Here is an 11590-nt window from a genome sequence, read left to right as displayed (position 1 = left end):
GAAAAAAGTTGGAAAAGTTGGAGCGTCTTCTTCTGGCTAACTATGCATACCACTAATTTGGTAACATGTTTCTGTGTGTCAACGCACACCATGTATAACGTACCTAAAAAAAAAATTCCCTCCATTAGAAATAAGAAGCAAAGTTGAGAGCACTTTATGGGAAGTCTAGAGGTTGAGAAAACATGTGGTGCAACCATCAAGCCCCATGGATTTACAATGGGAGTAAAAACGAAAGGGTAAAGATGAGTCTTTCTCCATTTCTTCTAGTTCGTAGTTACTAGAATTTGGTAAAAGCTATCCTCTCCCACCACATGAAATTAGTGCTCTAGGTGGAGCTGAGATCAGGCACTGGCTCAACTTACTCAAGGGAGCACTTGCGGCTCCCAGTCCTTGTCAAGGCCCCTTCCCCAACAGTAAGAGGAGCTACCATGATCACGCCCAAATAGAGTAGCCCGGCTGCTCCTTCTCACCTTCCTTTATTTAGGGGGGAAAAATCATAAACATGTGGTTTCACTTCTGCGAGAACAACGTATATGAATCACATCCAGAGTAAGAGAATTTGAAACAAATGGACAAAATTAGAAACTAACCACATTCCAATAAACCAGCACAAACAAGCATCACATAGCAGAGCCAAGCAGTACACATCATCACACAAGTTGGATCATAAGGCGTAATTTCTTAGGCAAGATGTCCTCACATGCTTCCAGCAATTTATAACACAGGACACCAACAGACAAGATTTAACTTAATAGATGCCTCACAGATTGTTCCAGAGACACAACCCTAGATTTTGGTATCTAGCTTTTCGGCTTTGACAACAGGGTTGGCTTTTGCTATAGCATCCTGACCAGCAGCCCGATAATCATAGGGGCATTCGTGCTTATCTGAGTACCGATGAACGGCGCAGAAAAGATTTCCACACCTACAGTTGAACCCTGTCAGACCAACACGTTTCCTGCAAGTGTTGCACCTATTTGGACCTTCCTTCACCTTTTCCTCACCCTTCACATTCAATGCTGAAGTAGAGGATGCTTCAGTTGATATGACCATGGACTCAAGTGAACCAGCCGGCAGCTCTACAGCAGCAACAGCAGGTTCCTTTGTGTTGGAGCTAGAGCTGCCACTCACAATACTCTCAACAGAAGATGCTGCAAGTTTAGCTTGTTCCTGCTTCAAAATCAAGTCCTTGTGGCACTTGGAACACAAGTTCATGGTTGCTGCACTTCCAAAGAAGCCACAGTTGTTGGCACAAAGCTTAGGTGCTTCAGGAGGTGCCTGGCATCCTGTCTCGTTGTGCTCCATTTTCTTAAAAGTTCCCTGCAGCATCAGTACCGTAAGTTTTCAACCATGACACGTTCACAGTTTCCAAGAGAAAACATAATAGCACAGCATAAAGATGAACGTGCCCATGTGAAAACACAAACACAGAGGGCATATTTAAATATGCTCAGACAGGAGATACATGCAAACACAGTATAGTCTAGGAAGCATGGACACTTCAATTAGGGTATTGTATCCGTGTTGTACTAGTGTCGTATTATGTTATAATTTTTCAGAAATTTCTCATGTTGTTGTGCCGAACCCGTACCCATACTCTTACCTGTGTCTGTGCTTCCTAGAGTATAGTAGGTCAAATCAAATTTGTAAAGAATACAACAAATCATAAGCTTTTCCCTTTCTACCAACAGGAACTACAATCATGATAAGAGTTAGAAAAAAAAGACTAAGGACACAAGAAATGTATGGCTGGTGAACTCTTATCCAGACCTAAGATGCAATGAAAGAGACATGGAGTCCTTGGTCACCCAATAATATACATTGGTACATGAAGATGTGAACTTAGAATATGCAACAGCATAAATTAGTTACCTAGAATATCCGTTTTAGTGAGACGCAGCACAATGCATGGAATATTTTCAAACTTACCCCCTTTCCATGATTGGTTAGAGACATTATCCAAAATTGATATGAATCCTAAACCATTAAAACAAGATACCTTCATGACAAAAACAATTAATCCTAGGAGCACAAGGCAAGCATGTTTAGCATGAATATACCAACATCAAAAATCAACTTCCAATCTATTAGCAAGTCCTAATAAAATTCTATCCATCACAAGAGATAAATGTTGATTCAACAACAAATGAAAATATATCAAATCTACAATCACCATCCCCACCACCCCAAAATAAACAAAAGGAAAAGGTGGATAGGACAAGAACACAGAGAACAAAACATCTTATCGTTTGACAGAGCAATCTCACTATAAATGAAACAAGAATGCAGCAACTAGTAAATATGATATTCAGCAGTTTTCTTTTTTAATCAAAAATAGAAAAACAGATCACCTAACATGAAATCCTAAACACAGAATTCTAATAAAAGAAATACCTTTCAACAAAAGTAGAAGGCGCAAGGAGCAAAATCCAAATCCAAAAAGAAAAATAAGAAGCTTTATTTCTCCTTCACCTCTTCTACAATGCAGCAAGAGGTGCATTCTTGGGTTCTACTCCCCCCAGCACACCCCTGCCCCTACCCTTTTCTTTCTTTCTCTCCAGTTTAGAAGGGCCAATTGCCCTAGCATCTTTATCAAAGGAGAGACACAAGCGGCTAAATTTCGCAGTTTACTTCATTTCTTCTCCTCTTCATATTGAATTTAGTTCTCCTGAACAGGAATTCAAACTCAGCAAATGCAGACCTCCTCTATACACCTTCCTCAATGATTAATGAATCTCCCATATAGGATCTACTAGCATATCTTCTTAATAGAAGTCTTACCATGTTCCTTTTTGCCCTCCTCTAAATTTCCATGCTTTTATGGATGTTTATAGGTTTTGAAAATCCATGATCTCACCCTCTACCCATTCTTGTGAGTGGAGGATGTGTCCTTTAAGTCGGAGTTCATTGGCCCATTAGTGTTTATGGCCAGGGCAGACTTATCATGGTTAGAATGTTCATCAACTCAATTCACGTAGGATAGACCATAATTTCAAAGATTACAGGCTGGGCCTAGAATTGATATAGGGGAAGGACTGAAGAAAGGCTCCAACTGTAGATGGCATAGAAATAAAAAGGGAACAGTTTTGATTGGACAGGTTGAAAGTATTAAGCCTTAGATTACAGGACTTTTCTAGTGGCAACCACAAAACTCTAGCTCAAATGGTAATTTCTTCCACAGTCTGGGACCTGGGTGGAGGGCAAGTTCACAGGTTCAAAACCCAGTGGATGCATACACACCATTTTTTTAAAGGATTTTCCTAGCAGCAGCTACTTGGGGGCTTTAAGGTGACCATGATTGAGATTTTACAGGAAAAACTTGGAAAAGAAAATGTACAGAATACACACAGAGCCACTCCTGTAAAGCAGCTCAACCAAAAAAACACCCAAAAGCCACTGCCTGGCTCAACTGTAGAAATATCTTTAGCTTAAACTACCAGCCAAGACCCATGAAGATACAAAACCAACGACATCCAGAAGATAACACCCACACCACCCTTCACTAATACATGGCCAAAGTTATGCAACAGAAAACACCCACGAATGCCAAGTCAACTAAAGAAAACACCTCAGATTAAACTGGAAGACATAAGAACCTTCAATGATAAAATTAAAAAAAATTAAAAAACAAAAAAACAAAGAACCTTGACAACTTTCATACAGAACTTGTTTAATTGTCTTTAAAATACTTTCTTATACTGCAAGTTAACAATAATTCAGCAAAATAACATTAATTATGGTTAAGAAAAACATGCCTCTTCCATCTCAATCCCCATATAAGACTAGCCTAGCTCTAATTAATGACTACTCAGCCATCACCTACTAAAAACCACCGCTTTCGACATGATAACTTCCCAAAAACTAAACAAATCCTCAATTATTGTTCTTTTTTGAGTTACATAATGCTTTAAAAATCAACTCTATAGTTTAAAGAAATTTCTATCTTTCACTAATCTCGGCTTTATTCACTTTAACATCAACTCAGATCTCCCCCATCTTTCGCCACAACCTTAATTACAACTCATCTCGTTAAGGTTAGTGATGTCAGCTCTTTATTTGGCATATTCACTATTACAACATGCTTTCAGACATAAAGCTTTTTCATCTTTTTCTTTTAATGTTTTTATCTCCATCCTCACCCAAGATCATATTTTTATCGAATTTTACAACGAAATCAATACACCCATAAATTTATCTCTATCCTCTTTCCCCAAACCCCGCAAAAGTGGGAGCTTTGTACACTGGGTATGTAATAACAATCCTTGTGTTTCTTTCTATACATCAAAGAAGCTCCCATAAAAGAAAAAAGCTAGCTCAAACATATATGTAATAACAATCCTTGTGGCTCTTTCTATACATCATCAAAAAGATAAAAGCTAGCTCAACTGGCACTTTCTAGTGTTTCAAACGAAGCCGTCGCGGCCCGAATCCCAGCTCCCCCAACTATCAAATTATCAACAACAAAAAAAAAAAAATTCAAAAACCCACATAATTCTCCAGATATTTCAACCTACACAAACCCCAAAATTTAATATTAAAAAACAACAACAAAAAAATCCTAGGAAACAAACACAGCCTAAGCAACAAATAACACAAACAAAACCAATTCCACTAAAAAATTTATAATTAAAAAAAAATTAAACATTAAACATTAAAAAGGAAGATTTTTTAAGGAACAGAACTCTGACCTGTTCACACACAGATTTTCTTTCTTAGCTCCCCCTGCAAATTAAGAAGAAAAAAAAACATTCCCATCAAAATCAAATAAAAAATATATATAAATTTTTTGAATTTAAAATTAAGAAATAGAAATAAATAAATCAGAGAGAGAGAAACCCTAAAGCGAAGAGGAAAGGAGAGCTGTGTGTGTCAGAGAGAGAAGAATTTAGAAATAGAAGATCGAGGTCGCTATTTATAAACGCAATGAGTGAGAGAGAGAGAGAGAGGGGTTATGTTCGTGTGCGGTCGATATTTTTGTGGACGGTAATACGTGGATGAGTTTTATTGGTTCGTGACGGAGCAGTTAATGTGAGTGATGCGATTGTTTTTTTGTTTGACCTTTGGGTTGGGAGGTCAAAACTCTCTAGAACTGGCGTGTTGGAGTTTCGTGAAGTTTTTTTATTTTTGTTGTTGTTGTTTTTGTGTGAGTCACGGAATAGGTGTGAGACACGTGGCATGGAGAGGAGAGAGTTGTTTGTTGTTGGTGGAGGTGGTGGTGGTAGCAACATTGCTAGATATTTTATTTTTTATATTTTTATGAATCTATTAAAAAAAAATTGTATGATAATGATATATTTATCTTGTTGTCGAATAAAAGATTTCGGGTTCGATCTTCGTCTACACAATAAATTTATTGGTATCTTAATTTGATGATGAAGAGCAATTATTCACGCCATAAATTTGAAATATTACATTCTCAACACCAAAAAAAAAAAAAAAAAAAAACCATATGATTATTAATTTTCAATGCACTTCATATTAGGAAGATATGGTTTTAATGCTACTCATTAACCTTGGGATTTAAACTGATAAGTAAAAACACTAACTAGTAGTCGTAGAGCCAAAATTTTGATTTGAGAGATAAAATATTGAAGATAATTTATCTTCTAAAAGTAGGTTCTAATTAGCTCACCCGGTAAAGTCTTTGATAGTTAAATAAGAAATCTAGAATTCAATCCCTGCTTATACCAAAAACTGATTGGTTTCTTAGTTTGATAATAATGAGTATCATTAGAAGCGAACACCATAGGTTGAAACTTAAAAAAAAAAAAAAAAATTAACTTCCAAAATATTTATTAATATAATAAAAAAGTACTTGATTTATTGAACAAAATATTTGATTAATATAGAATTATTTTGTAAGTTATAATTTGTTTTTTAATGTTTGATTTCAACTTATTTTTTCAAGACTAATATTAGAGTTAGTATATATAAACAAGTAAAAAAATAAATATAAAAAACAATCACTCAAAATTTTAAAATGTCTTATCTATGCCTTGATTTTAAAAGATGTATTATGTTTTATTTTGAATTAACTTAAAAGTATCAATATTTGTTTTTTCTATCTTAAATAACATTTCCAACTATCAGAATCGGTGATTTGATCACAAAATAACTTAAAAAATATAGATCATGGTAAAAGATTTATTTTTAAATAATATATACAATTATGCACAATAGTGAGGAGATATTGATATAATATACCATTTTAAGGTTTTTTTTTTTTTTTTTACTAGAGTACATCAGGGGATTTAAAAAGTACTTTCGGATAAAAACAAACTTTGAGTTTGAAATATTAATTAAAAATTGGAATATAATTTCTTTTTAGATATTGGGAAATGAGGGACTTTGGGTGGGGTCAGGCTTCCTTCACCCACCCTTGGCCATATGTATGGGTGGGGTTACGCTCCCTAAAAAAAAATACAAGATTTACAAACTTGTACATAAACTTACAGTGATTCGGTCCTTAATCCTTAGGTCCTTTTGCTCAAGAAGTCAAATCTGAATAAGAGTTTTCTGTACCAATTTCCAACTAGAACAAAAAAAAGAGCAAAATTTAGCACAAAACGCCATGACCTATTAAAGAAAAACCAAATCAAAGCAAACCTATAAACCAAAAGCAAAGACTTACACTCTAAAGAAACTTGAACAACAAAAACTTTCCAACCAAACAGAAAAAGAGCAAAAATTAGCACAAAAGCTCCATGATCCCATTAAAGAAAAACCAAATCAAAGCGAACCCATAAGCCAAAAACAAAGACTTACACTCTAAAGAAACTTGAACAACAAAAAAGAGGGAAAAAAGCATGGCGGTGGTAGTGGGTGGTAGTGGAGGTTGACAACAGCCGTGGTGGCTATGACCAATGGCAATGGGTGGTGGCTAAGGAGTAGATGACTACGATGGGTCGGGGTTGCTACGACAATGGTGAGGGCAGTGGCTAGGGGCGGCTAAGGGTGGCGGCATGAAGGGAAAAGAGGTGTGGCGGCATTGGAGAAAGTGGGTCACGAAGTGAAGAAAGAAAAGAAGTGGGGCACACGAAGTGAAGAAAGAAAACAAAGAAAAGAAGAAGTGGGACACACGAAGTGAAGAAAGAAAAGAAGAAGTGGGACACGAAGTGAACAAGAGAAAAGAAAGAAAAAAGAAAAGAAAAAAGAAAGTGTAAGAAAAAAGAAGAAGGAAAAAAGTGTGGGAAATGAAACTATTGGTGAAATGTTGAAAAGATGAGGGAACATATAGCAAAACGTTGCTATAGAGTATTTCTTTTCTTTTCTTTTCTTTTTTCGATATGCTGTCTTTAATCACTACTTAAAACGTCACTATAAACCAGATATGTGCCACTAAAACTATTCTTGTTGCGGCGTTTTAAGAAAAGCTGCGTTTTTCAAAAATGTCACAATATACCACTTATAGTGTGCAAATTTAAAAATGTAGCTAAAAATAACGCCACCGAAACCTAGATTTCTTATAGTACCAAGAAGTGTTAATTAAATAAGTTACAAGATTTTTAGTGGTGGCCTATTTTGATATTTTCCCTCAACTTATAGAGATATGTACATTATGAAAAGATTTTTAAAAAAGAAAACAAGAAAGTGCAATATCTACATTGTTTTGGAACTTTGGTTCCTATTGCCATTTTGCCTCAATTTAGGGGTAACAACTAGTGGGGTTAGTTCTTGGTAAATTTAATGGAAAAACACCCACACGTAGATTCCATAATAGATGTAACCTCTAATTAGATAGAAAAAAAAAATCACTAAAGACATCTTGTATAACATGAATTAAGAAAAAATAAAAATGTTCACTAGAAAGATATTTCAAGTGAGTAAAACCTACACTTAGGTTTGTTAAGCCAACATAGGTTTAGGATATTTTAAGGCATCAAGTTTAGTTTAGTTAAAAAAAAGGGTTTATAGACTTTTTAGTTTGTTTTGACTTAGATGTGATAAATCTCACTAGATTGACTTTTGTAACTTAAAATTTTCAAATACCAAGGTTTCCGGCCCATAAGACTTAAAAAAAAAAAAAACATTTTTTTTTCCTAATGTGGAGTATTTGTTGTCTTAACAAGCAAAGGAAAGTGTTGCATTCATAAATAGCAATATATTTTAAAACCCTACTTTTTTGGAGAAAAAAACATTCACTTTCGTTCATTTATTCATTCAAGACAATTTCACATAAGTTTAAGATGAAAACAATGAGTTATACTTATAAGAGAATGGAGGAGCAGGTTTCACACTTTTATTTTAGGGTTATTTCAATTCAAAATCAGTTTGATACAATACAAGACATTATACAACAAGTTTGAATGATATTTTTTTTTTCTTATGTTTAATCCAAAAAAAAAAAAAAAAGCTAATATATATGTTAACTTTCTATATTATAACTTACAAAAAAAAAATTTCTATGTTTTAAATTTCTTATTTTAAACTTTCGTTTTTGTGATGAAAAATTAAAAGTTAAGATTATATACGCCATAGGTTGAAACTCTCGAAAAAAAAAAATTATATATGATACTAATAAATAAGATTATTTACCTTAAATAGACAACGTGGGAATAAGTTTATGGGCAAAAGAGAAAAAGAGTAGTTTAATAATGATTGATTTTCAAGAGATGATTTAAAAAAAAAAAAACCATGATGAGAAGATGGAATTTCTTTTTAAAATATGAGAGAGAGAGAGAGAGAGAGAGAGAGGTTTCATCCATTTTCAGCTAAACATAGCCCACATTTACACACGAATATATATATATATATATATATAGGATTTTTTTTAGTCGAAAAATATGCATTATTGGTCCTTCTATTTTAGCAAACGCTAGTCTTAATGCTTATATAACTAACTAAACAATGACGTGACATCTTTTCATGTGATGATGACAATTTTTTTTATTTAAAAAATTACACATGTATTGGTTTAATGGACAATGCATTTTAGTGCCCGTTTGTTTCAGCTTTTAGAAGCTGAAATGCACGTTTTGAAACCCCCAACCCAAAAAGCCCGTTTGGTTAGGTTCAAAAAGCAACTTTTTGTTAAAAGTTGCGTTTTGAGTTTATGAAGAAAACGTGCATTTGCAAAAAGGAGCTCAGAGGTCCATTTTGGAGAAAGTTCGTGCGCATTTCATCAATATTACCATTGAGGCAGTATTAAATTACCAAATTGCCCACTATGCTGCTACAAAGGTTCTCTCTGTGCTGCTCTGCTACAAAACAAACACTACAAGCACAACAATCTTTCTCTCAAACATCTCTAAACTCAAGCATAATCAGATTATCAGAATACAAACTCAAAAACACAATTTTAAAATTAATCAAATCATAACAATAAAAGCAAAAAAAAAGAAAAAGAAAAAAAAAAGACAGAAGATAGAAGCCATTTGACCCATTTGGACTGGGTTGGGGACGAAGATGAGCAACAGCACGAAGATGAGAGCTCCCTAGAATGTTTGAATGAAGGAGAAAAGGAAAATTTTCTTATCGTAAAGAGAGTTTTGGAATCAAGTAAAAGAGAGAGAGAGAGAGAGAGAGAGCTGGAGAAAGAAAGAGAGAATGGAGCTCCCTGGAATGTTCTGAATGAGGGAGAATGAGGGAGAAAAGGAAAATAAAAGAAGTGGGGTAGAGATAGTGGACACGTGTGTGGAGGAGAAAAACAAGAAAAAAAAAAATGAAACGTATGGTTAAAAGTGAAATGAAGAAATGAAAAATAATATAAAAAATAATAAAAATCCTAATTGAGAAATGCTACCGTAATATTTTCATAATAAATTTTAAATAACAGATTGTTATTAGTTAATATTGGTTAATAAAAAAATAATTTCAATTGTGGGTTCAAATTAGAACTAGTGTGGGGGCCTTTTTTGTGTATTGTGTGTTGGGCTAGGCTGCCTCCTGCGGTAATGGGTCCGAATGTTTCTGAGTAAGGGAGTTGGAGCCGGTCCAATTGTAACTCAACTTAGGCCGGTTTGTGCACAAACTTATGTCTTGTCTACCAGGAGTAAGCTTACGGCAAACAGAACTGTTTCAGACGAGTTACGGCAGGCAGATATAATAATAATAACCAAAACAGAGTATTTTGATTATTTAAATAAATGGCTATGTAATCCCTACTTATAAAGCATGATTACAGTCATGATAATGTCATTCACAGAGAAAGTAAAGGAGAAAGAAAAATAATACGAACTAATCAAATTAGCATAAATCAAGTTTTAAGTTTAGTCTGCCGAAGCAAAACCAAAGAGGGGAGAACGCCTATTCTCAATGTAAATAATCTCCCAGGAAAAAGATCTTGTCATGGGGATTAATGGTTTTGAGGGAGTCGGACCTGAATGGTTATTGCCCAAAAGAGGTTCTTGTTACGTTTTGGAAGAGAGCAGGATTTGAAGGGGGAGAGAGGGAAACCGATCTACTGGTGCATACCCACTGTATTACCTCTCATTTTTCCTTAATTTTCTCTCTTTTCTTCTCTGTTTTCTTTCTTCTCTTTTTTATCTTCTTTTTACTCTGTTTTTCTTTTTACTCCCAAAATCCTCTGTTTTTCAGTCCTCTCTTCAGGGCACGGCAAGGGCCCTTTTATAGTGCCTACCGTGACCTATGTTTTACCATTTTGCCCCTTAACCACCTTTGTCTGGTCTGGGCGTACTTGCCGACCACCAAATCTATGTGACATTCACCCTTGCCAGACAAAGGCAGGTTTGTTTCGTTCTTCAGTCTACCGTAGCACTTCTTTCCTGTCACGGTATAAATGCTTTCTCTTTTTACTCTCAAGGCATGCACTAAATGGTTCCCCTTCAAACTTGCCTCTTTTTGGTGGTCTGTCATCCCAGCAGGACGTACCTCCCAAAAGGGCTTGGGCAGGAGCCGCAAAATAGATATTTTCCCCTCTCCCCACCACCAAACCATACCCCCTTTACCTCCTACCTTTGGCCCATGGCCCCACCACGACCTATATTGGCTGGGTACAGGCTGGTGGTGCTTGGGCCTTGCGCGTGCTTCCCTTTCAGATGTGTCCAAGAGTCTGCCTGCTGCTCATGCGTTTGCTATGATCTGGAGACTCTCCGTCTGTGTTTTCTAACATTTCATGTGGGCTTTCCTTTGGTTTCCCGCTCCATTAAGGAGCTGGACTTTGTCTGATGATGGGCCTTACATTTCTTTGGTCCACTCTTAATTTTCTTTATTTCCTGCAACATTGAACTGTTATTCCTACCGTAATAACTTAATCCTGCTGGACCTCTTTTGGGCCAGCCGCTTATTCCTTTTCTCAGTGGCTTGTCACGAGCACTGTTTTGCTTTTACTTATGGGCTCCTATGTCCCTTTGGGCATCCATGGCCCGATTGCTTTCTTTGGGTTTCCTCGGCCCGTTTGCTAATTCCACACTCCCATGGGCTTTTTACTAACTTCATTGGGCTTCCTCGGCCCAATAACCTTATTCTTATTCTTGGGATTCATGGGCTTGCCATAAACCCCTTACTTTCTTAGTTTGCATTGTCTTAGGCCTGCGGCGGCCCTTTCTCACTTTTCTACCTTATACACTGCCCATAGGATGCTATTTCTTTATTTCCTGGCTTCTTTGAGCTCGCTTGCTTCTTCAAGATC

General features: G+C 35.8%; 1 protein-coding gene across 2 annotated transcripts; it reads right to left on the bottom strand.

Moving 5' to 3' along the window:
- Window positions 1-575: 575 nt before the first annotated feature.
- Window positions 576-4952, bottom strand: LOC126723968 (zinc finger A20 and AN1 domain-containing stress-associated protein 8-like). 2 transcript variants are annotated; one of them, XM_050427997.1, is made up of 3 exons: window positions 4837-4952; window positions 4689-4722; window positions 576-1320 (listed from the first exon to the last, which is right to left on the bottom strand). In XM_050427997.1, exon 3 carries the CDS (start codon window positions 1303-1305, stop codon window positions 787-789), a length of 519 nt encoding a protein of 172 aa, XP_050283954.1. In that variant the 5' UTR covers window positions 1306-1320; window positions 4689-4722; window positions 4837-4952; the 3' UTR covers window positions 576-786. The 2 variants fall into 2 exon arrangements, with proteins under 2 accessions (XP_050283954.1, XP_050283955.1); XM_050427998.1 differs by lacking the exons at window positions 4689-4722; window positions 4837-4952 and adding an exon at window positions 2395-2418.
- Between the last annotated feature and the right edge of the window lie 6638 nt (window positions 4953-11590).

The sequence above is a fragment of the Quercus robur genome, chromosome 4 (genome assembly GCF_932294415.1).
Source record: "Quercus robur chromosome 4, dhQueRobu3.1, whole genome shotgun sequence".
In the NCBI taxonomy this organism is placed as follows: Eukaryota; Viridiplantae; Streptophyta; class Magnoliopsida; order Fagales; family Fagaceae; genus Quercus; species Quercus robur.
The sequence above is the reverse complement of the archived record's forward strand: the minus strand, read 5'-3'. Positions and strand labels throughout refer to the sequence as shown.

Coding starts and splice junctions, on each gene's coding strand:
- LOC126723968 (XM_050427997.1), bottom strand. CDS start 1,305: ATGGAGCACAACGAGACAGGATGCCAGGCACCTCCTGAAGCACCTAAG.